The 26,868-nt window shown below is 38.2% G+C and overlaps 2 protein-coding genes across 2 annotated transcripts in view; both read right to left on the reverse strand.

Annotated features, from left to right (window-relative positions):
• Positions 1 to 26,868, reverse strand: part of LOC134099658 (macrophage metalloelastase-like) — a 70,945-nt gene that overhangs the window by 14,461 nt on the left and 29,616 nt on the right. The window contains exons 11-12 of the mRNA XM_062552613.1: positions 10,633 to 10,653; positions 5,669 to 5,694 (exon numbers count right to left, since the gene is read on the reverse strand). Of these exons, the coding sequence (XP_062408597.1) occupies positions 5,669 to 5,694; positions 10,633 to 10,653 (47 nt within the window). The remainder of the gene's footprint in view (positions 1 to 5,668; positions 5,695 to 10,632; positions 10,654 to 26,868) is intronic.
• LOC134099662 (CMP-N-acetylneuraminate-beta-galactosamide-alpha-2,3-sialyltransferase 1-like) lies at positions 10,770 to 23,799 on the reverse strand. Its single transcript, XM_062552618.1, has 7 exons — positions 23,447 to 23,799; positions 20,538 to 20,818; positions 19,655 to 19,848; positions 19,192 to 19,371; positions 18,832 to 18,877; positions 13,503 to 13,622; positions 10,770 to 12,621 (listed from the first exon to the last, which is right to left on the reverse strand). The coding sequence occupies exons 2-7, from the start codon at positions 20,784 to 20,786 to the stop codon at positions 12,457 to 12,459; spliced, it is 954 nt and encodes a 317-aa protein (XP_062408602.1). The 5' UTR covers positions 20,787 to 20,818; positions 23,447 to 23,799; the 3' UTR covers positions 10,770 to 12,456.

Below are 26,868 nucleotides of genomic sequence, written 5' to 3' on the forward strand. Positions count from 1 at the left end.
TCTGAAACCATACATATACCTCCCTGAATCCATGATTGCCATTCCAGTTTTTCACTTTGAATAGTGATGGATGGATTGTTCCACAGGTGTGTATTCCTGGGTAGACTAATATGCACTCCTATGATGTTTTTAATCTTTTTCCATGCCCCCATGTGCTGTTAATTACAAAATTAGAGCTTCTGATTTTACGTTTTGAAAACATAGCTAAAAATAAATTATCTGGCCTGAGTTGGTAATGAAGAAGGCTTGAGCTGCATAGTAATACAGTTCAATATTTGGGAAATTCAGGCCTCCTTCACCTCTCGAATTTTGGAGAAGTTTCCAACTTAATCGGTGGGCTTTATTAGACCAAATAAATGAACTAAACAGCCTGTTAACCTTCTTAAAAAAGTCTTTTGGTGGTATCACTGATACTGTTTGGAAGATAAACAGAAATTTGGGCAGCCATACCATTTTAATCAAGTTTATTCTTCCAATCAGATTTATTGGCAAATTTGCCCACTTATCCAAACTAACTTTAAGATCTTTAATCAGAGTAACATAGTTATCCTTATATAGTACTGTTTTATCAGGACTTATATAGCATCCTAGGTACTTAATCCTTCTTTTTTGCCATTTAAACTGAGTAAAAGACTCTTGTGAAGGCTCTAGTATTGATAAAAGTTCCGTTTTCCCCATATTCATTTTGTAACCAGAGACCTTAGAAAATTGCTCCAGAAGACTCAGCACATGCGGGATTGATTTTTCAACATTAGTTAGATATAGCATAAGGTCATCTGCATACAGGTTTAGCTTGTAGCACTCTCCACCTATACATATGCCAGTTACCTCTTCTGTCTGTCGGATCTTCTGAGCCAAAGGTTCAATGGCTAGGGCGAAGAGTGTTGGTGATAGTGGACATCCCTGTCTCGTTCCTCTTGTTATGTGGATGGCCTCCGATAGGATCCCATTGCAGTAAACATTTGCTGTTGGTGCCTTATATATCGCTTGAATCAGTTGTATTATTTCATGTGGAAAGTCGTATTAACACCTCATATAGATAACTCCATTCAAGGCGATCAAATGCCTTTTCGGCATCTATAGCCATTAATGTTAGATCTATTTTTTCTTTTTTAGCAAATTGTGTTATTGAAATACATGTTCTAACATTTGTTTTTAAATTCCTACCTTGTATAAATCCTGCTTGGTTATAATGGATAATAGATGGGAGCACTTTAGCCATTCTGTTGTTTAAGATCTTCGTAGTAATTTTATTATCACAGTTTATCAAACTTATAGGTCTGAAATCTGATGGAGCTTACATTCCTTGCCTGATTTTGGTATTACATTTATAATAGTTTGATACATTGTTTGTGGCAGCTTCCCATATGCAATGGCGTCTTGTATGACTTCAATAAAAATTAAACTTATATAAGGCCAGAAAATTGAATAAAATTCAATTGGCAATCCATCCATTCCCGGTGCTTTACCTTTAGGGAAACCATCAATTGCTTCTTTTATTTCAGGTCCTAAAATGTCCTTTCTTAATGCCATTTTTTGTTCCCCGGATAGCTGTTTAATGTTCACTGACTTCAAATATACATTCTGTTCTTTAGTCTCACATGATAATTCAGAAGTATATAATGTTTTATAAAAGCAAGCAAACTGTTGATTGATAACATTATTATCACTGAGAGTAGCATTTGTTATAGGATCCTGAAGTACAATGTTATCCCTTCTAATCATTCTTTTCACTAATGAAGATAGTTGCTTACCTGTTTTGTTTGAAGATATGTATCTCAATTTATTGGAATTGTATCTCAAGTTATTAGCTTTTTCCAGTAGGAGTTGATCATATTCTAGTTTTAACTTCTCTAAATATTCAAAAAAAAATGTTTGCACAAGTTTTCTTATGTAACTGTTCTGTCTGAGTTATAGTTTTCTCCAGCTCTTTCATACCTTTATCTAACTCTGTTTTTTTCCTAGAGGAATATGAAATAATAATCCCCCTGATATATACTTTAAAGGTGTCCCATATTATCTGAACCGGTGGCTTATCTACATCAGAATTTTCAAAATTTATTTTTAAGAATTCTGTAATGTGGTTTGTTAAGTATTTAATAAATTCCTCATCCTTTAAATATCTTCTATTCATTCTCCATATCCTTTGTATTATTTTATTTTTTGGTGGGCACATAGTACAGGTCACTGCAGCATGGTCTGATATTACTCTATCCTGTGTTTTTGTTGCTATTATATCATCTATACCTTTATTTGATATTAAAATATAATCTAGCCGGCTATAACTATTTTGTGCGTGGGAGTAATATGTATAATCTTTACTTTTTGGATACATTAGTCTCCATACATCGGTTAACTCATTTAATACAATAAACTCCTGAAGTTCTCTAGGTGTATTGAACTTTCTTTTCATGTTAGATGTATCCTGTGCTGTGAAGACATGATTTAAGTCTCCAGCAAATATGATTATTCCTGTTGGAATATTATCTATTATGTTTTGAATGTTTATAAGGAATTTCATGTTGGATAATGGAGGGGAATATATGTTTATCAATGTGTACCTTTCTCCGAAAATGTCACAGTTAATAATTCGAAATCTGCCCTCAGGATCCGACTGCTTTGAAATTAAACCAAATGGTAAATATTTACTTATAAGAATGCCCACTCCTCTACTTTTAGATGTAAAACTGGATTCATATGCCTCTCCTACCCATTGCTTTCTGAGATGTTTAATTTCTCCTGGTTTAAGATGAAGCTCTTGTAGAAAAACAATGTCTGAGGAGAGTTTTTTTAGATGATGCAGGACTTTTTGTTGTTTAACCCTCTGCTTAACTCCGTTGACATTCCAAGTTGTTATAGTGAATTTGTTTGGGTTTGTTTGAATAAAACTTTTATCTAACATTTGGTTTTATCAAAGAAGTGATAAGAAGGGTTAACTTGGCCAAGTTCTTGTCCAACATAGCAAACCTAACTGGAGAACAAAGACAAACACAGGACAACATACACTTCCACACAACAAACAAACTAGACAAGTGCAACCAGCATTCATACACCCACTTCCCACTCATACACATAATCAACATACCATTCATTCCTATGTATTTCACCATGTAGAACATGCTTTGATAAGGTCTATTGCCCCCTACTCCTACCTGGGGCATTGATCCATGATATTAAATAGCACATATTAATATCTATACTAATTCTATAATAGCACTCTAAATAGTCCTTCAATTAGCAAAGTAAATATCTCTATCTCATGCTCTAGTATTAACAGTTTAGGCTTAATCAATGTAAAGAGATAGAAGATAGGCCTACATATACTTACTGAGAGGGGACTAGGAGGTAGGCTACCCATTAAAGAGAAATCATAATCAACAAACGGAAAATGGAAAACATATAGAAACTCCCCTCTTCTTATCAGGTACTGGTGAATTTAATATATTCTCCTGTTGAACATTAAAGTATTACTTATTGGGTTACCTCCATCCATTAACCAAAAATAGGCTACTTGTACACATGCATGTCATATTTCAAGCCAATAAAAAATAATGTAGTCCACAGTATTTAAGTAATCAGACAATAAAGTAGCCTACTGCTACTGTTACTGCACTGGTTCCAGCTCAACACCATGTATCTGTAGTAAACATAAATAGCCATATTAAACTGAATTAGTAATTCGATCCATAACCCATCCATGCCAGAATTGTCCACTTTCGCCCGGAGAAAAGGAAATAGTCCATGGTCATATTGTTTATCGGTGAGGCGAGCCACCTGTGACCCCCCTGTGAGTCGCCATCAGTCTCTTATTCCTTTTCTCTTATAGCTGGGAATCTTTTGTTCATTAAGTTTTTAAACTGCATAGAGGCATCACTCAGCCAATTCAGATTTAGGTCCCCTAAACAAGTAGTTCACCAACAGAGTATTTAGCGAGCATGTTCACTAAGGTGTTAGTAGCATGTGAGTCAGCTGAAGGAGGACGGTAGATTCCGACCACAGTCAGTGGAACTGGACCATAATTGACTTTAAGAGCTAAAAATTCAAAACACTTAGGAAGAGAAACAGCATTTAAAATTGACACTGAGAGACAAGGTTTGACATATATACCAACACCACCACCCTTACTTAACCGATCAATTCTATAAAAGTTATAATTATAGAGAGACACGTCTGAATTGGCAATATTCTTCCCAAGCCAGGTTTCTCCCAACACAAGAATATCTGGAATAGTCTGATACACACACACACACACACATACACACACACACACACACACAAACACATACTCACAAGTGAACATACACACACAGAGACACATAAAACACACACAAATGCAGGCAAGCAGACGCATACATTTTCACTACTTTATGTCCGCAATTCATAATAAATATGCATAAGGACATACATGTTACAGATGCAGAGCATTCCCAAGGTCAAGAAAAAGGGAAGCACGGGCCATTTCTCTTATGGTGCTATCAGCGTTGTTTAGCGTTGTTACACACACACACACACACACACACACACACACACACAGCCCATTACCTCCACCACCACACACTCACAAGCGAAAACTCAAAGGCAGAGAAGCACAAGCACACATACACAAAAGCAAGTGTATATGCACACACTCAGATAGATACAGTACATAGAAGAGGCAGTATAGGGATGGAGTAGGAGATGGAAACAAATTGACAAATTAAGGCACGGTCATATCTTGTACCGTATAATATGTTTTACAATGACTGCTTTTAAAACATGTAGGAAGGGTGTCAATTGCGCTCAAGCCTTTTCGGTGCCCACAGTCCAGGACCTAAGGATCAGAAAAGCTAGCTGGGCTAGTCAGAGAGGAAGATGCAAACATCAGTAAAATAAAAATACAATAAGAAAGGTTTATAAGCTACAGTATCTGAGTGCTCCAGTCATCCCTGGGTCTGCTCTCTTCGAAGTAGCCTATCAGCCAGCTTCTCTTTTAAAATGTGTTAGGTGATGTCACCACATTTCCCCATAACCTAGACAAGACAATGGTATACTCATATAAGGACAAAAATGGCTGTATTTCAATAGCCTAGAGTATATCACTCATCACTGTCCAAAATAATCACTTGCAGATATAATCAGTGATTATATCACAAACTAAACCTAACAATTGTTAACTACTATAGAATAAGTTATAATATAACACATATATTATAAGTCTGTACACCTAATGTTGTAACACCATTCCAATACCAACACTAAATCTGCCTGCAAAGTAGAAAACCAGTAAAACAGGGTTTATTCTGTCCACGCATTGTCCCGTGTCTTGAATCTGAACCTCAAAACTTGAATGAAACTCATTGTCATAGCCTAATCCATACTCATTCATAACTAATCCACAGTGGATAGAGGCACAAGCTGTTCCATCAGTGCAGGAAACTTAGGCATGAGACACACCCAACTGATGATGGATGTTCCATGTCAAATCAGACAGAATCTCAGCTTTGGCTCAACATTTTTCTTCATAATGTTTAGATTCCAAAACTGGGGCCTGTGGCCTGAGGCCATTTTTGATCAATTCCAATGTTTTATCCTTGATGTGTTATAATTTTTACTCTCTCAGGAATAATACATTATATAGCCTGCCCAAACTTGGCATTTTTTGGCAATTCATAGGTTTCCTTAACCTGACTTTCGCCAGATCCTGTAGTTCGCTGTCTGCTTCACACAAGGATCTGGGACTCCTCGATAGGAGATGTATTTCTGAAGGCGGGTCCTTGTAAAACATCCTCGCATGTGATTCGATAAACCACTTGCCTGTTATCTTGAATGACGTGCTAGGCTTCTTCAAGCTCTTGCCAAACCCGGTCGGAAGAAGAGTAAAAACATCCTTGCCACCAATAAATGTCTTCAAAACTATTCTCTGTTAATCTTTTAAAGAATGAATACTCGATAGATTCGACAAAACGGTTGAAATAGCAGAATCAATGTCAGCACAAGACTCCTCGCTGCGTGCCGCCATTGTTATTTGAATCAAACACTCGCTTCGGCGCTCCTGATTGGTTGCTTATTTTTTGATCACTGGCCCAGGGGTTTGGATTGCCCTCGCGTCCAGACCCTTGTGTGGAGCTCAGCGAAACGCCTCTGGTGGAGCATGGCGGAACTACAAGGGTCTGGCGAGAGTCAGGCTAAGGTTTCCTAGGACTAAAATAGCATGTCAACATGGGAACAGCTCATTTCATAGTCATTTCATGTACAAAGTGCCAATGATGTGCAATGATGTACATCAAGTGTTACATTTCTGATCTTTATATCTCTTATTAATCAACTTCGGCCTGACTCTGCCCTTTGTGTGTCTGACTTCACTCTGGCCACAGGTAGCCAACACTGTCAAACTCACACCTTATGTGTTTTTCAGACGGTAAAACTCAAGTTAACGGGCTGAAAACAGCATAAAAACATACGATATGATCAGAAATATCAAATCAAACCTTGGTTTTGGTACCCATTCATAGTCGACATTAAAACAAAACTGTGCAGTGCAGATCTTACAAGACCTCATGCCACACGTCAACTTCTTTGTATCCTCCTATCATAATTTGAATATCAAATATGAGTTATCTATAAATACATGCCACATTGGGTGAGAAACACGCGATTGACAGATAGGTCATTCCGCATCAAATCAAATAGAATCCAGGTAAATGATTGCTGCCCTGTCTCAGATTTTGCTCAAAGCTTGTCCACATAATGTTTAAGTCCAAACCTGAGACATTTTTTGTTCAATCCCAATGTTTTTGTACATTTTCTTCTTTATCCTTGATTTGTTATATTTTTCTACTTCCAGAAATAGACCAGTCTGTCCAAACTTGTTTGATAATAATAAAAACTAGAAATGCAATTCCAAGGAATTACCAGTGCATGAAAATGCAGAAATAGATAGATAATGTAGATATGGTTACTTAGGTGTAGCTAGGGTAAACATGGTGGTTGCATAGTTTACAGAGAGTTGATAGTGTGAAGGTAGACTGTTTAAAGATGAAACATTCCAGTTCTAACTTAACTAATGATTTCTATTCATGTTAAAATGTTGATTAGCTAACTTAGCTAATGATTTCTAGCAGTTACGCTAAAAATGTTAATTATGCTAGCAATGCTAACTTTACTAACAATGCTAACCAGGTTGATTAGCTAACTTAACCAATGATTTCTAGCAGCAATGCTAAAAATGCTAACAATGCTAAATTTGCTAACAATGCTAACCAGGTTGATTAGCTAACTTATTTGATGATTTTTTGCAGTTATGCTAAAAATGCTAACTATGCTAACCATGCTAACTAGCTAACTTGCTAGTGAGGACTTTTATTTTGAAACATTTGTTGCTAGGGTATCCATGGTGGCCACTATCAGGAAACAAGAAGTTACTGCAGTATAATCATGTTGGTTGCTATGGAAACGGTCATAAATGCTTAATTTTAATGGTTGCTATGTTGGTTGCTAGGTACATGGAGGTTTCATGTAGTTGACTGGAGGCATAGTGGATGATAACTGACAGTTGGAATGGTTGAACAGTTCAATAGTTGAGTAGTTTCAATGGTTAAATGATTTAATAGTGTATTATTGCAGTGAGGACTTTTATTTTGAAACAGTTGTGGACAGAGGAAACAGTTAACAGGATATGTAGTCTTCTGAGAGACTGTATGCTTAAAGCCAGAGAAACTGACAGTTGGTGCCCAGGTGGCCGGCCACCTGGCCTAAGATTCTAATTGCTGCCGTGATGTCATAATGAGCAATGTTAAGTCTATGGGGGAAATTGTAATAGTTTTTAACTAATAGTTTAAAAAGTATAAAAGTTACAAAGTTGAAAAATACAAAGCAGGCATGGCATAAGCAAGACCTACGCAACAACGTTTGAATGAAGTTTCTACGTTAAACGGTTGAAGCTGAATTGGGTGCGTTAGAAGAAGAAGTTTAACTAGAAATGCAATTCCAAGGAATTACCAGTGCATGAAAATGCAAAAATAGATAGATAATGTAGATATGGTTACTAAGGTGTAGCTAGGGTAAACATGGTGGTTGCATAGTTTACAGAGAGTTGATAGTGTGAAGGTAGACAGTTTAAAGATGAAACGTTCCAGTTCTAACTTAACTAATGATTTCTATTCATGTTAAAATGTTGATTAGCTAACTTAGCTAATGATTTCTAGCAGTTACGCTAAAAATGCTAATTATGCTTGCAATGCTAACTTTACTAACAATGCTAACCAGGTTGATTAGCTAACTTAACCAATGATTTCTAGCAGTAATGCTAAAAATGCTAACTATGCTAACAATGCTAAATTTGCTAACAATGCTAACCAGGTTGATTAGCTAACTTAGTTGATGATTTTTTGCAGTTATGCTAAAAATGCTAACAATGCTAACTATGCTAACTTGCTAGTGAGGACTTTTATTTTGAAACATTTGTTGCTAGGGTATCCATGTTGGCCACTATCAGGAAACAAGAAGTTACTGCAGTGTAATCATGTTGGTTGCTATGGAAACGGTCATAAACACTTAATTTTAATGGTTGCTATGTTGGTTGCTAGGTACATGGAGGTTTCATGTAGTTGACTGGAGGCATAGTGGATGATAACTGACAGTTGGAATGGTTGAACAGTTCAATAGTTGAGTAGTTTCAATGGTTAAATGATTTAATAGTGTATTATTGCAGTGAGGACTTTTATTTTGAAACAGTTGTGGACAGAGGAAACAGTTAACAGGATATGTAGTCTTCTGAGAGACTGTATGCTTAAAGCCAGAGAAACTGACAGTTGGTGCCCAGGTGGCCAGCCACCTGGCGTAAGATTCTAATTGCTGCCGTGATGTCATAATGAGCAATGTTAAGTCTATGGGGAAATAGCTCAATGTTAAATCTATGGGGAAATCGTTTTTTAATTCATAGTTTAAAAAGTATAAAAGTTACAAAGTTGAAAAATACAAAGCACACATGGCATAAGCAAGACCTACGCAACAACGTTTGAATGAAGTTTCTACGTTAAACGGTTGAAGCTGAATTGCGAGCGTTAGAAGAAGAAGAATAAGAAGCCTAGGAAGAACAGTACAGTGCATTTTCATGCACTGTAATAACTAGAAATGCAATTCCAAGGAATTACCAGTGCATGAAAATGCAAAAATAGATAGATAATGTAGATATGGTTACTAAGGTGTAGCTAGGGTAAACATGGTGGTTGCATAGTTTACAGAGAGTTGATAGTGTGAAGGTAGACAGTTTAAAGATTAAACATTCCAGTTCTAACTTAACTAATGATTTCTATTCATGTTAAAATGTTGATTAGCTAACTTAGCTAATGATTTCTAGCAGTTACGCTAAAAATGCTAATTATGTTAGCAATGCTAACTTTACTTACAATGCTAACCAGGTTGATTAGCTAACTTAACCGATGATTTCTAGCAGTAATGCTAAAAATGCTAACTATGCTAACAATGCTAAATTTGCTAACAATGCTAACCAGGTTGATTAGCTAACTTAGTTGATGATTTTTTGCAGTTATGCTAAAAATGCTAACTATGCTAACCATGCTAACTAGCTAACTTGCTAGTGAGGACTTTTATTTTGAAACATTTGTTGCTAGGGTATCCATGGTGGCCACTATCAGGAAACAAGAAGTTACTGCAGTAAAATTATGTTGGTTGCTATGGAAACAGTCATAAACACTTCATTTTAATGGTTGCTATGTTGGTTGCTAGGTACATGGAGGTTTCATGTAGTTGACTGGAGGCATAGTGGATGATAACTGACAGTTGGAATGGTTGAACAGTTCAATAGTTGAGTAGTTTCAATGGTTAAATGATTTAATAGTGTATTATTGCAGTGAGGACCTTTATTTTGAAACAGTTGTGGACAGAGGAAGTAGTGAAACAGGATCTGTAGTCTTAATGAGATTGTATGCTTAAAGCCTGAGACAGAAGGTGCCTCTCATAGCGTTGCAAACGTACCATAGGCGCAGTAATATCGTACTCAGCACCTGAAAATAGTCCCCATAGACAACAAGCAGTAGTAGTGCCAGTAGTCTGCAAGTTGCCTTGATTATTACGCCAGATGAAAGTGTAGTTCCATGTCAAATCAGCCTAGAAAAACGGCAGGTTTCATTTTCAGTTGGTCTTACTGCACTTTTTAACTTGAGAGGAGACACGTTTTAAATGGGAAAATTACCAGAAATCTTAGTCACTTTTAAACATGAAGCTAGCAGGCGAGAAGCTAATGGTCTAATCCGATTCAATGATCTATGCTAGGCTGAAGCTAAAAGTTGTATCGCCAGACTCACAGAATGGCTGGATGAACGGGAACAAGGTAAATATCGATTGTTTTGCTCGAGGGGAGGTGGAAAATGAGCGTATTTCCAAAAATGGCGGAATATCCCTTTAAGAGAGCCAGCCTGAGACAGAGTAGATTGTTTAAAAGTTCAATGTAGAGCGTCTAATTGATGTTGTTGATAGGCAGACTGTTTAGAATGGGTGGATGAGTGAATGGTTTGAAGAAGATGAATGGATATAAAGTTGGATGGAATTAGGAGGACTTATTTTGATATTGTTGTGCGCAGAGGATACAGGGGAACAGAATATGTAGTCTTCAGAGAGGAGCCTGAGAGAAACTGACAGTTGGTGCCCAGGTGGCTGACCAGCTGGGGTAACATTCTAATTGCTGCCGTGATGTCATAATGAGCAATGTTAAGTCTATGGGGAAATTGTTAATAGTTTTTAATTTATAGTTTAAAAAGTATAAAAGTTACAAAGTTAAAAAATACATTGCGCTGATGTCCTAAGCAAGACCTTCGTAACACAGTTTGAATGAAGTTTCTAAGTTAAACGGTTCAAGCTGAATTGCGTGCGTTAGAAGAAGAATAATAAGAAGTAGTAGAAGAAGAAGAAGAAGAAGCCTAGGGATAACAGTACAGTGCATTTTCATGCACTGTAATAAGAAGACTTGGAATAACAGTATAGTGCATTTTCATGCACTATAATAATAAGCTTTATCTATAGAGCGCTCTTCTAAACATAGTTACGTAATGCTTTACATAAAAGAATAAACAGAACCAAAACAAAGCAAAAATTAAATGTTTAAGAACAATACAAATACAAACAATACAATTTGTACAAAACAGTGATATCACGCAGCATTTAAAAATAGTCCCCATAGGCAACAAGCAGTAGTAGTGTGTGATATCACTGCGCCCATGGTACGTTTGCAACTTTCTTTGATCATTACGCCAGATGAGAGTGTAGTTCCATGTCAAATCAGTCAAGAAAAAACGCCAGGTTTCATTTTCAGTTGGTCATTTTGCACTTTCTAACTTAAGAGGAGACACGTTTTAGATGGGAAAATGACCAGAAATCTTAGTCACTTTTAAGCATAATGCTAGCAGGTGAGATGCTAATGGTCTAACCCGATTCAATGATCTATGCTAGGCTAAAGCTAAAAGTTGCATCGCCAGACTCACAGAATGGCTGGATGAACGGGAAAAAAAGGCAAATATCAATTGTTTTGCTTGAGGGGAGGTGGAAAATGAGCTCATTTCCAAAATTGGCGGAATATCCCTTTAAGGATGAAGAGGATCAGAATCAGTCTGTATATCAGGAAAGTCAACTTATCCAAATGTACAGTGTACCAACGGGCCTGGCTCTTTGGCATTGCAGTCAAGTAGTGCGGCTGGTTGTTGCGTGAGCGGTGCCAGTGTGTGTGTGTGCAGTGCATGGGCAAGTTTCCTGAAGGGGAGGGCATCATTCCATACACCAGGGATTCCCAAACTGTGGTACGCGTACCCTTGGCGCTACGCAAGCTGCCTAGGGGGTACGCGAGATGAAAAGGGCTGTGGTGGACAGGTGTTAAAACGAACTTTTGAAATATTTTGTAATTAATTCATGAATAAATAAATACACAATTTCGAATCAGGTCATAATAAATTATGTCATCATAAATTAATAAAAATATAATTTATAAACTCTAGTAGGCTGTATGTGTAGCCTATCAAAAAAAAAGGGCGGCTTATTAAACATTTTAATAAGCCATTAAGGTTTTAATGGTGGGGGTACACGAGCCGAGGCAGAATGTAGGTGGTGGTAGCTTATGTGTGGGTAAAAGTTTGGGAACCGCTGCCCTTCACTGTGATGCCCTACAGTTGAGTATGTGCTCTTTGAATATCATGCTAATGGGGCTGGGCTGGCTCTATGGTGGTCAAGCTGCAGGGTTCAAGACTGGGCGGGGAGTGGACACTGCTCTCTCCCTTCGCTACAAACACTTCTCTTCATTTGCCATTTGAACAATTTATAATCAACTAAATACAACTAAAATAGGACATAACCGTATAACCCGCATCAGTGTAAAGTGTAAAGTTGCAGTTACAGTAGAATCAAGACATCTAACAGTCTTGAGTTATGGGTGTGGTATAGCTGAAACATAAAACAACTACTGTAGGGCTCTCACCATCCTCGAAACAATTCAATTTGGTGTCTTTTGTCAAGCTCCCTGATCATGTCATACTCAAAACTGCCTTTATGTCCACCAGTTTTAAAGGACGCTGGTATATTCTCGAAGTAGTGATCCCAAGTTCCATCCTTGTTTGCTCCGAACCCAAACACTCTGACCTGAAAGGAGAGAATCTTTCATTTACTTTTGAGTATTTTTGGAGGCATGGTGTATGCACTTCATAATTATCTGGTTGGATTAACCCATCCTTACAGTCTTCTGCCTGCTACATTGAACACTTCAAAACATTGGTGACATGTTATAAACATGGTATGATTCAGCTCAGAGATTTTGAATTCAAGGTTTTCATACAGAAACAAATGTTAACAGCTGTGACAAGCTAGCACGCCGAACGTGAAGTGGAACTGAAGAGGAACATTCACTTAACCGCGACTCTCTAGCAATTGGTAATTGGTTCAGATCTATGGGGTGTGTGGAGATCACTTCCCATTGGTCAATGCAGAGTGAACTTGACTGAAAGAGATCAGGATTCATGGTAACAAGGAGTTGAACAAAATCTCTGTCCAGGGTGCTGAACTGCCTCCCACTGACTCCCACAGCCTCCATTCACATCTACATCATCTTTTTGAACAATAATGGTATGAGTATTATGGTGGGTGATACTATTATTATAATAGCATCATATACATATATATTCGGGCTGTCAGCGTTAAGCGTTAATTCTGAAATACACAATAATACAGTTTTAATCATGTGATAAATATGCGATTAATCGTAATTTGCTACAAAAATTCAGCGATTAATCGTGATTTAAAAAGTAATGGTTTGACATCCCTTGTATACAAATATTGGTATGCCTTTAATTTGATAGGACAGGGAGCAAGTGGGAGAGAGAGAGAGAGAAGGTGTGCAATCAGGAAACGTCCATGACCTGGGCCAGACTCAAACCCCATGGCCCTGTGGACCAAAATTTGGTTTGGCCGCTATAGCCACCCCACCTCCCATACCCACCTTAGCACAGAACATGGTGACAGCTCACCTGGTCACAGATGTGGAGAGCGAGAACCACTGCCAAGAAGCCAGTGGATGGCTGGTGGCCATTTCCTTTTAGCCAGGCCTCATGGACATACTGCATGAAACTGGGGTTAACAACCATCACCTGAGAAAAGGTGATGACCAGGGTAGCATTAGTTAGGTAACACTTTACTTGACGGGTTCATTTTGTGGAGCTGAAAAAAACATGCCTGCCGCATGTGAGTGCAGGTGAGGAAAATAGATTGAGAAGGGTATTTTACAAGTCATGTGATCAAATACAAGCATTCTGTTGGCTTTTCAAACTTCCTCCTGATCAAAATGAGCATTTTTTTATTGGTGTATGATGTTGTAGGCCTGAGAAAATGAGGCGACAAGGGTTTGTTACCCTGAAGCAACACTATGCAATAGAGGGTTAACAACCATCACCTGAGAAAAGGTGATGACCAGGGTAGCATTAGTTGCTTCATGTGCAGTTCATGACAACTGTTATGAATGTGTTATGAACGAACCAGTCACGTTGCGTCCTTCACTTGTCAATAACATATTATCTGAGATGACGCGACGGAAATGGGCATGGCACTATGGTCAGACATTCTCATGTGGAAAGATACTTTGTAACAGCATAGAGATGTGAAATAGAGTGCACTTGCTATTGCTAAGCATAACAAATAATGTCTCCACACTGTTAAGCTACATTCTGAATTTGTGATTTGAATTCACATCGAGTGCTCCAAACTTGACACACTGTTCTCATTGCTAAGCCAACATTTTTATTACCATCTTCAATTATGAACAACATTCATGGCATGGTGTGTTGACCGCATACAGTACAGACCAAAAGTTTGGACACACCTTCTCATTCAAAGAGTTTTCTTTATTTTCATACTATATGACTATGAAAATTGTAGATTCATACCGAAGGCATTAGAATTACGAATTAACACATGTGGAATTATATACTTAACAAAAAAGTGTGAAACAACTGAAAATATGTCTTACAGTATATTTCAGGTTCTTCAAAGTAGCCACCTTTTGCTTTTAATACTGGCATTGGCATTCTCTTGATGAGCTTCAAGAGTCACCTGAAATGGTCTTCCAACAGTCTTGAAGGAGTTCCCAGAGATGCTTAGCACTTGTTGGCCCTTTTGCCTTCACTCTGCGGTCCACACGGTGTTTGGAACCAAAGATCTCAGATTTGGACTCATCAGACCAAAGCACAGATTTCCACTGGTCTAATGTCCTTGCGTTCTTTAGCCCAAACAAGTCTCTTCTGCTTGTTGCCTGTCCTTAGCAGTGGTTTCCTAGCAGCTATTCTACCATGAAGGCCTGATTCAGGCAGTCTCGTCTTAACAGTTGTTCTAGAGATGTGTCTGCTGCTAGAAATGTGTGGCATTGGCCTGGTCTCTAATCTGAGCTGCTGTTAACTTGCGATTTCTGAGGCTGGTGACTCGGATGAACTTATCCTCTGCAGCAGAGGTGACTCTTGGTCTTCCTTTCCTGGGAAGGCCAGTTTCATTGTAGCGCTTGATGGTTTTTGCGACTGCACTTGGGGACACTTTCAAAGTTTTCCCAATTTTTCGGACTGACTGGAATGTAATGATGGCCACTCGTTTTTCTTAACTTGGCTGCTTTTTTCTTGCCATAATACAAATTCTAACAGTCTATTCTGTAGAACTATCAGCTGTGTATCACCCCTGACTTCTGCACAACACAACTGATTCCCAACCCCATTTACAAGGCAAGAAATCCCACTTATTAAACCTGACAGGGCACACATGTGAAGTGAAAACCATTTCAGGTGACTACCTCTTGAAGCTCATCAAGAGAATGCAGAGTGTGTGCAAAGTAGTAATCAGAGCAAAGGTGGCTACTTTGAAGAAACTAGAATATGAGGCATATTTTCAGTTGTTTTATACTTTTTTGTTAAGTACATATTTCCACATGTGTGAATTCATAGTTTTGATGCCTTCATTGTAGGTCTACAATGTCAATAGCCATGAAAAGAAAGGAAACTCATTGAATGAGAAGGTGTGTCCAAACTTTTGGTCTGTACTGTACATGTTTTGCCCTTAGCAGCCTTTGATATCAATAAACAAAACTAGCTGTTATAAGTACAAAACGTTGTTATGAGTAAACAAGCACTGCAGTAAATTGTGAAGGACAATGTGTCATCCATTGTTTGTAAAGTGACGCAACAATGTGCGTTGTACCACACATACTGTATCTGGGTGGTCTTCATCTGCGTATCTTGCGACAACTATGGAAGTACTGTATACACTGTTAAAAATTTCTGCCAATTTACAGCAATATTTTACAGGAATCATCTGTGTTTACTAAAATACAACAGATAACTGTAAAGAGAAGTGCATTTTGGGACATGCAAACTATGTGTCTGATTATACAGAAATGAACTGTAATTTGCAAAGCACTATTGGAAAAGAACATGGAAAATGGCTGGGGTTACAGGCTGCTCCTGTACTTTTTAAATTGAGAAGACCGTTGGGTTTTTGATTCTGGATACCGTTACGTTATCTCAGACACACGGATTTCTTCTGAGAAGTAGCATACGTGGTAAGTTGAATCTCATATTTTCCTTATATCATAAAGTGCATATTGATTGTAATCGAGTTAGCCAATTTATTTGGAAAAATAAAGTCGACGTTGTTGCTTTGTGTTCTGTTCTATTTTGTTACGTTCTTATTTGGCTAAATGTATGCTAACTAATAGGCTATATGTAGCTCTAATGTTAGCCATTTTGCTATGGCACAAAGCCTTATTTTTTTTAAAGCATATTCCAGTGTTCCCCATAACATGTTTTTCTGGAAGCACATAATCTAACGTTACTAAAATGTCGGTTATTAAACATAGCTTCTAGCCCAGACATAGCTTCCAGCTATATGTTGCTAGCTACCAGCCCGGGTAAGGTCCGTGAAAAGTACAGGCTAGTCAACAGCCTATTTTAGCATAATATACTGCACGCAAATCAACATCGTTGGTTTATTTTGAAAGCGACTGCTATTTTTACGTCCATGCTTTACTTGTGCGTGGATGCATATGACGTTAACATGTGCTAATATAGTTAATGCTTCGACATGAATGTGTAATTCTTCCGAAGTTGTGTGTCTCCTGTGCCTGCATGGTTCACCACCGCAACGGTAATGTCTAACTCCTACTGCTGCTTGGTGACGATACGAAGTGCTGATTTAAAATCTTTACTGACAGATAACTGCTAGACAGTTTATAATCGGATAACCCCATCATTGCAACCAAAAATTTATTTGTGTTGTGTTACTACCCACAGGTTGATTGCTTGAAGTAGCTGGCTCAACGCACCGGGCGAGTTGACCTATCACATTCGTGTGTATGACGTAAGTTATTTCTGGTCTTTAAATTATTGCAAAAACATAGCCTACATTTTCCAAATAGTTTCTTTTTGAATTTTGATTAACTAGTGACATTGCCTACTATTGCCTGCTCCACATTTTCATAGTCTAATTCTGTATAGAGTTAATGTGATGCCTACTTGAAATAATTGCTGAATGTTGATTAAATGGTGGCAAAGGCCTGTTTGTATTGACTTCACATGTTCATGGCCTGGCCTAATTACATAGTTATTATAATATTTGTCTTTGAAAACTGAAAAAAATACTGGGTTTAACACTGGGCATAGTTTAAATACTGTTGTTTTTACTTGGCTATGCCTCCCTCACATTTTCATCTGTACAGTGGCAACCAATACTTTACAATGTACATGTATTATTTGCAGCCTACTATAGCCTACAGTAGCCTACATTGTTAGTTTAATTTGTCTGATGTAAGTTTACACCATTCTATGACCCCCCTCTAGATGCAGTATCGTTACTTCTCCAAAAGCAACAGGAAAACGTATTGTGGCCACTTCACTTGAACAGATAGTTAAGACAGAGGATGCATCACACGGGAGAGCACCATCCACTACTACGGTCCAAAGCAGCACACTGACCAGCCAGCCGGACAGCTACAACAACCTATGAGATGACATAATGCATGACAGGACACTGAATGGGATTCATATTGTACTGTATACATGAAGCTCTTGAAGACCCAACTCTTCCAAAGAGCAAGTGGATGGTTTCCACTGAAGGACAAATCATATGTGAAGGGTCCTCATTCTTCCCTGGGCTGGCTGTTCTGTTGGATGTGTTATGTTTCTAATTATGTGTTCAACCTGGAATACCAGGATGAACTTGCATCAACCCTTGTGTTTATTCAAAGGTGAATGAATATTGTTGATTGACTTGTTTATTGGTATTTTTGTAGATGCTTCATCGAGATCAACTCAGAGGCACACACACACACACACACACACACACACACACACACACACACACACCATTTCATGTCAGTGAACACATACACTGTTTTGCCAAAAGTATTGGGTCACCTGCCTTGACTCACATATGAATTTAAGTGACATCCCATTCTTAATCCTTAGGGTGTGTGAATTTGTATTGTGTGTTTATGGGAATTTTTTGACCATTCTTCCAGAAGCGCATTTGTGCGGTTACACACTGATGTTGGGAGAGGAGACTGGCTCTCAGTCTCTGCTCTTATTCATCCCAAAGGTCTTTATGGACCTTGCTTTGCGCCCTGATACGCTGTCATGTTGGAACAGGAAGGGGCCATCCCTGAGCTGGGTTTGGCCCCTTAATTCCAGTGAAAGGAGCTCTGAATGTTTCAGCATTAACCAAGAGACTTTGGATTCCATGCTCCAAACTTTGTGGGAACAGTTTGGGGATGGCCCCTTCCTGATACACAAACAATGAGCATTGCATAGGTGTTCCGCAAAGAACTTTCTTCTGTATGCTTATGTGCAAACATGTAATGTTTTATAATTGTGCTAATAAATTTGCATTGTTTTGCAATTTGCATTGCAGTCATTCATTTCACCAAATGAATGGTTCTTATATCCAGAAACAGCATTTTACTGTAATTTAGGTTCCTGTAAAATTACAGTAAAGTACTGGCAGCAATTATGCCAGTAACTGACTGTATTTGTACAGTAAAATACTGTAATATTGCATACAGTGACTTCCTGTAATTACTTTTTACAGTATCAATACTGTACAAATACAGTCAGTTATTGGAATAATTGCTGCCAGTACTTTACTGTAATTTTACAGGTTTTTTTTTAACAGTGTACACTTCAAAATGTGCGTTGACAGCTGTGTTCGCATAGCTTGCAATAACCATGAATCAGACCTAACAACACTTGTTAAGTCATCTAGGTTTAATCCAAGGAACATATGGTGGAAATAATCTAGTGTAAACGAGCAAGACTAATAATAACTTACCAAGCTTGTATTTGCTGTTATTGTTGATTTCACACGTACGTATGTACTAGGGGATATAGAAAATGAGATCATCACACACATGTTCTGTTTCATTAATCACTTTCCATATACTGTCTGTCGATACACTAGTAATACATCTTAATGTAATCCTGTGTCTAATTTAAAGGCTCCTCAAAATACAAACATTGGACTGCATGGAGACATGTGCATGTGTTTCTTTTCTTTGTGGGACATACAATAGAGCACATAACAAAGTACATTGTTACAGAAGGCCCTGTACTATATATGTATAGTAAACATAAAATGCATATATTGTATAATACAAATATAAAATGCAGTAATTTTGCCAGGACTTCTTACTGTCTGACACGGTGGGTGGTGAAGACATTGATCAGCCATTCCAAATCCAGGGGCTTGAAAGCAACCAGCACCAGGTGAGTAGAGTTCTCGACATCAACAGCACTTTCAGGATAAATGATGCGATGAGTAGTTCTTGATCCCACATCCTGCTCGAAGTTTTTGGTAGGACCTTTGTTTGTCCTACATGTACAATGACCATATGTGAAGAGAATTCTACAGGAAAAGCTGTTTTCCTCTTTAAGGGAGTTAAAACAAATTGACACAGCCATGAGTCTTATTAAAGGATAGCTAGGAAGTAAGACAGCTGCTTTTATGGATCGTAACTGGCTATTGATATCATGGCCAATAGCCAGTCATCATGAGTTATGCAATCTGATCAAAGCAAAATCTCATTTGTTGTCGCCGCCCCCCCCCCCCCCCCCCACTGCCAACACAACACACACTCACACATTCTGCTCTTTACCTGATTACAAAATCGCTGGCATCGATCAGCGGTCCATAGTGGGAGTTCCTCAGGTTCCCAGAGTTGCCCACCACAGAACACACCCTACAGCGCTCCGGGCCTTTATCCCTGTAGTACTCCCGGTCAGGAATCAGTTGGAACAACCTTTTCACAACCTCGCCATAGCTGGGTTGTCCATAAGAAGGCTGTAATCTCTGTCAATAAGACATAAACATACAGTATCCTAAATTCAGATCTGAAGAAACTTGAATCAGAGGAACCAGAGAGTGCACATGAAAGTTGTGAGGGGAAAACCAATGATATCAGTTTTGACATCAATGTTATTTTTTGTTGTTGTTGTTCAAGACTTGTAATGCCAGCTGAGTGCAAAATATTGTGTTTTACTGTAACTACTTTTAAGAATAATCCTCATCCTTTATAGCGGTAATCAGGCCATTTACAAATGTCTAACAGTATGAAAAGAAAACTATTTGACCCTACTATTTTTTTTTCTTCTAAACTTCATGTCTGTTTTGCCACTTGAATAGATCTTCATGTTGACCTCAGCATCTCCAATAGCACAACAAATGGTCAGTGGCACCACCAGGGTGTTGCTTTTGCTTTTGCATAAACAAACAAGGAATTTGACTCCGGTTAATCTTTGCTCTCAATCTTACACTCAACAATAACATAAAAAAAACAGTAAGAAAATAATAAGGATAGTAACACTATGTACAAGAACAAATACAGTAGCCTAAGTATATTCATTTACAAATAAATAGATGCTATGGGTGAGATAGGGTAATACAATTGTCCGGAGGGGGAGTGCTGTGCGGCATTCATTCATTTCATTGAGAAAAGTGAATTGTAAGATGAGAGGGTCAGGTCATATGCCCTACTGTACCTTCCACCAATTGGATGCCTTTTCACTGAGGACACTGCTGTTGCTTGACATGAACGGGTGAAATGTGGCATGGAAGCGTTCTGAGAACCAGGAGCCATCATCCTCGTTGTCCTTTGGGCAACTGCGGCAAGCGCAGGATGAGTTCTTGAGGTACATGTTGTTGTTTTGCCAGTAGAGAAGAATGCAGAAGGGAAGCATGCATAATATGAGGCCTAATGAAGCAACTTGTCTGTGTGTACGGCAGAACATTTTGGGATTGATCGATGATGTGTCAAAAGTGTCTGCAAAAAAAAGCATACCGTTAAAATGAAAAAGTTTAAATTAAACTTATAGGATACATTATGTATACATTTGGTTATGGCTACCCTCAAACATCTACATATTAAAAGTAACCTAATTACAGGCACACTTCAGTCATTTTTGGCATATCTGTTTGAATTCAGTTGTTGTAACCCCAGTGTCTATATGAATGGCCTATCTTAAACTACCGTGATCAATTTAAATTCCCGCAACAGTGCCCTTGGAAAAATGTAGGTAATGCCCGTCCGTGATTTGGTGTCTGCCCTCGGGTCTGACAAGGTAAGGAGTGCATATCATAACATTCATTCCTGCAGGCGCCCCTGAATGGCATACTGTCATTATTGGAATACTGTGCAGAGAAGTTATGGTAGGCCGACTTGGAGTGTATACGCACACAGGAAATTATCTCTCTCGTTGTTGAGTAGCGTATATGCACACAGGAAGTGATCTCTCTCGTTGTTGAGTAACGTATATGCACACAGGAAGTGATCTCTCTCGTTGTTGAGTAGCGTACAGTATATGCACACAGGAAGTGATCTCTCTCGTTGTTGAGTAGCCTGATGGTGCGCACAGTGTGTGTGGCCTTACACCTGCAGTCTCATTCCATCCAACTACAAAAACTATGATAGAGGGCTATGAAGTAAACACAGAAGTGCCGTTGGTTCACCCTGTTATGAGTTGATGAACCACTGAAATGATTTTGGAAAAAATATTTTAAGGTACAAAAGACTCTTTAGCGTTGCTTTAAGCAAAATGAGTGACATACTTGACATACTTATTAGTTATATAGACCTCTGAAGATTGCCTACAAAAAGATCCCCATATAAAGAGATCAGGGTGCTAATCGAAGTTAACTACTGTACCTATTGCAAGTTACACTGCAAGTTAGCTCTGGACCAGCAGAAATCAAAGTTCGCCATCTTAATGTACCAATGATCACAAAATCCACTCGACGGCAGATAACAAAAGTGTTTAGGGCAAAACGCCTGCATTTCAGACTTCTTCGTCCCGCGAGAGTGTAAGATGTGTGACTCTTCATGTTATTTTCCCATTGAAATATTGCAAGACTCCTAATATGGGCAAAGGTGGCATCTTTATTTGTGGGCGAACTTCTATTAGGCCTACTGTAACACAAACATTCCATTTATTCAAAATAAGGCAAATTCGATTTCATGAGTCTTGAGAGAGAAAAATGCAAAGCAGATGGCTCACAGATTAAATGTAAATGCAATATAACGCATGTTTTTTAGGTTGGTAAAGAATATCCCCACAGCTGTGACTGCACCTACAGTATATTGAAATAATAGTCTGGTCGGATGTGAGGCTTTAAACAGGTCAGAAAAACTACAACCAAAAGTATTAATATCAGATGTACAACAATATTGAGATTGTAAATGTTGTAGGCTATCGCCTGGGCATTACAGTACATTTACAGGCCATGCTATTGGTAAGCTTTAACCCACTCTTTTATTGATAGAATAACCCAAGGCAGTAATCATAATGCCCCCCACCCCACACACCTAATGTGAAGACACACATTTTTAAACTACAAGTCAATCACAAACTAAACTTAGCGATTGTTAGGCTTGTACATGTAATGTTGTAACACAGTCAAACAGGGCTTATCCTGTCCACACACTGTGGCTTGAGTAGAATGAAACTCTTTGTCATAACTAGCCTAATCCACACCTTAACCACATTAACAAATGACCTGTTTTGGAAACCTGTTAGAGAGCACTGAATCGGACAATTGAACTATCTGAATGCATCCTTTTTGTCTAGATATCATCTCTGAAAAGAACACTAAATGACCTTCACAGTAGGATGCAGAGGCACAATACATGACACTTTGGGTGTGAGACACACGATTGACAGATACTGTAGGTCATTCCGTATCAAATTAAACAGAATCAAGCCAGGTAAATGACTGCTGCACTGTTTCAGATTTTGCTCAATGTGTGTCTACATAACTTGAGATATTTCGTTGAATCCCAAAGCTTTCATATATTTTTTTTAATCCTTAATTTTTACACTTGCAAAGCCTGTCCCAACGTAGTTTGATGGAAACAGCCATGTTCTGAGTATGAACATTAAAAAATAGTACAGTATTTTGTCTACAAATGCACATGAAGATATTAAGGATGAAAATGGTAATTATTTTGGTAATTTTCATGGGACTACATGGTTTAGGGATAGCTGGTAAAATCAACATGGGTATAATTCCGTTTATAGTGATTTCATATCTGCATACCCTACTAACTTGTAATGGTTCAGTCATACTGAGAAGTTGATAAAGTTTGGGCTCTCTTTGAATAACATTTTTAATGATAATGCCCAAACATTGCCTCACAGGAGAAACTAAATAATAATAATAATAATAATAATAATAATCAGCATCACAATCACAACAATCACAATCATAATAATAATGTGAAGACAGAATTTTGCAGTAATATTTTACAGGCTTTTGTTTTGGGAACCATTCATGATTCATGTTTGAACAAATTCTGAGATTGAACAGCGACCACATTATTTTCACTCTATGTGTATATGAATAAGCGTTAATATAGCTAATAAGATAATCCATCAGAAAAATACATGTGACTCACGTTATAATCCTCAGTGATATCCCGTTAAAAATCCGTTCACCACCAAAAGTGCACCACGTTTGAGTGAAAGAAAAGTAGATAGTCAAGAGGAGTGATAGAGGATATGCATGACAGATCGAAGACAGTTACACTCTATGATGTAGGCGAGTTGACTAACCTGTCTGACCAATTTCATTGAATGCATTGACACTAAGAATTTGAAAATATAAAGAGTAGGGTGGAGTACAGTTGTTTACATCTTTTGTTTACACAAAATAGATTCTCAAAACAAGGTCCACTTGTATCCATTATATTGCAGTAATTCTTATACCTTTCCCAATCCATTGACCGCAGTGGACTATAAACAGTACTCATGGTGCACCTAATGTGGTGCATTTATTTTTATTTGTTTGTTTTTGTTCTTCTTTCATGAAATCATTCTTAGAAATATGGGAACATAGGGCCATGGGAACATAACAGTGATTTCACTTACACCACTATTTGCAAACTTCCAGTGAATTTCTGCTGACAAACCTAATATGCATGCTTACAGTTTTTTCTCGATTGTTAACATACATTTTCTGAAAACATGCCTCATACTCTCAGAACTCTACACACAAAATCAAAAACACAAGGGCAAAACTCCTCAATTCTCCTGCAAAATGAAACTTTAATTCAAAACAATGTACTTTCTCCTCAAAATGGTCTTTTATTATCAAGACACACAAACCATCATATATCAAGACATTTGGGACCAGTTGAACACTGAAGTGCTCAGTTTACAGTTTTTTCCAATCGTTTACACACTAAAATATTTTTATTATATTTATATTATATTATATTATATTATAATACTTAGCTCTTCCGCCAGCACGCGCAGGACAATCCAAACTTTTCTCATCTGTCGTCCCTCGTTGGTGGAATGCACTATCTGGTCCAACTAGGAACATCCCTAGCCATCTTCAAAAAAGGTCTGAAAACCCAGCTCTTCAAAGAACATCTCCTCTCATAGCACTATTTCAGACAATCGCACTCACTCATGCACTTATTCACTTATTATGCACTTACTAGACCCACTGATGCACTTATTGTATTTATTTATTGTTGTTCAAAATGCTCGTAAAAATCCTAATTGTTTTTTTCCATGTTGTAAGTCGCGTTGGTTAAAAAGCGTCAGCCAAATGAAATGTAATGTAATGTAATGTAAAATTAAGATTATCAGCGAGTTAACAAAACATAAGCAAAACACCTGCGCACAGTAGTGCAACAGTAAGCACAAATTCAGCTTCACACTTTTTGCAAAACTTTACACACAGTGAATGTCAAAATGTAAAACACATTTTCACACCTAACTGTTCGTTAATAAACCCTGTTTGGTCAACATGGATCAGAGAGGGAATTACCTTTTCAATTCTCATAGCAAGAACCTTGGCGAATATTTTGTAGTCCGTGTTTAGGATGCTCAATGGTCTATAATTACCCATTTGGAGATGGTCTTTGCCTGGCTTTGGTATCAGAGATATCGATGCCTGTCGCATGGTTAATGGCATGGATTGGGTTGAAACAATGTCATTAAATAACATTTTCATGATGGGGGTTAGAGCGCCATGGAAGCACTTAAAGAATTCGCTACTATAACCATCATCTCCACAGCACTTTCCAGTAGATAATGATTTAATAGCTAGTTGGATTTCGTTTTCCGAAGTTGGAATATCAAGTGAAACGTTTTTGTGCACAGAAAGAGTTGGAAGTTCAATATCTTTGAAAAAGCGGTCCATTTCCTCTTCACTCCCACAACATTCTGTTTGATATAATGAACTAGGCCTATAAAAGTCAGTGAAAGCTTCATTGATATTAAGCTGATCAGTAACTAAAGCCCCATTGCTATTGTAAATACTTGAAATTGCTTGGCGGTTTTCTTGTTGTTTCAATCTAAGTGCAAGCATTTTACCTGCCTTATCACCAGATTCATAATGTTTACGACGCAGCTGGAATAGTGCAAATGCGTTTTCTTCATGTAGCAGCTAGCCTAATATAGCTTTAAGTTCTGTTTTAGCACCATCAACCGCTATTTTTAACTGGGTGTTAGTGGGGTCCATCATGTGTTTAGATTCTAGATCTTTGAGTTTGTTAGTTAGACAGCCCCGTTTACATGGACACTTCTATTCCGATTAGAAACGGAAAAAACAGCTCAATCGGAATAAAAATCGTCATATAAACACCTCAATCGGAATGAAAATCCTGATCCGATCAGAATTGTGATCGGAATAGAAGAGGTGGTAGTCCATTCCTATTCCGAATGAACGCTCATGTATACGGTCATTCGGATTGACCGTAATATCTTCCCAATGAAAAGTAGCAAACAACGGCTATTTCGATCAAAGATTCTAAAGCGTTTACAGACCGGAATAGAATGTAGCCCATGTAAACAGACGGCGCAAATCGGAATAGTTTCCCAGCAAGCAAGCCCGCGCGGGCCCCTTGTAGGCTCACTGTGGGCTGCCGCTGGGGCCCCTAGCGGGCTGCCCACGGTGGGCCCCTGAGGGCTTGCTCATCGGCAAAGCGCTGGGCCCGCAGTGCTGGCCCCGCAGGGGCAGCCCTCACTTAGCCCTAATAGCCCTAACTAGGCCCGCACAGGCCCCTATGGGCTGCCCTCATCTAGCCCTAAGCCCTCTCTAGGCCCACGCTCAAAAGCGTGGGCCCTGTAATGGCCACGCATGGGCAGCCCACATTGCCCTCTCTAGGCCCATACTCAGCATTGTTATTGTTTTTCCCCTCCATGTTTGTATTTTATTTCTTTTAAAGTTTATTCATTCATCTTTGTTAAACACATTGAACTGCCTCTGTGTATGAAATGTGCTATATAAGTAAACTTGCCTTGCATAACTGTTCAAAAGAAAATTACAATAGTCCAGAATTCAAAGAAATGTAAGTTTATTGTGTTAATATACACACTATATCTCTAAACATTTAATATGAAAATCACCTGAGACAAGTATTAGCTTTAAAATATAAATAAATACATATGAAACCTTCAATATTAAATCACTTTAATGGTCATGAAATATATACAGTGCCCTCCATAAGTATTTGAACATATGCTAAAGTTGCCTAAAAAGAGGAAAATAAAATCATCTTTTGGAAATTGATCTTAAAGGGATATTCCGCCATTTTTGGAAATACGCTCATTTTCCACCTCCCCTCGAGCAAAACAATCGATATTTACCTTGTTCCCGTTCATCCAGCCATTCTGTGAGTCTGGCGATACAACTTTTAGCTTCAGCCTAGCATAGATCATTGAATCGGATTAGACCATTAGCTTCTCGCCTGCTACAGGGCCGGCCCTAGCCCATTGGCTGCCCAATAGGCCAGTCAATCTAGTGTTTGACCCATGACTAATTGCAATAGTAATCATTCCAAGATTTTTGTGATCCCTAGGTATA

The sequence above is a fragment of the Sardina pilchardus genome, chromosome 13 (genome assembly GCF_963854185.1).
Source record: "Sardina pilchardus chromosome 13, fSarPil1.1, whole genome shotgun sequence".
Classification (NCBI taxonomy): Eukaryota; Metazoa; Chordata; class Actinopteri; order Clupeiformes; family Clupeidae; genus Sardina; species Sardina pilchardus.

Bases quoted from the DNA above. Each gene is read 5' to 3' on its own strand.
- LOC134099662 (XM_062552618.1), bottom strand. From the start codon at position 20,786: ATGTTCTGCCGTACACACAGACAAGTTGCTTCATTAGGCCTCATATTA. The intron at 19,849-20,537 runs GTACAGTAGGGC...TCTTATTGACAG, and splicing joins AGGCATCCAATTGGTGGAAG to AGATTACAGCCTTCTTATGG. The intron at 12,622-13,502 runs GTGAGCTGTCAC...CTCTCCTTTCAG, and splicing joins CTCTCCACATCTGTGACCAG to GTCAGAGTGTTTGGGTTCGG.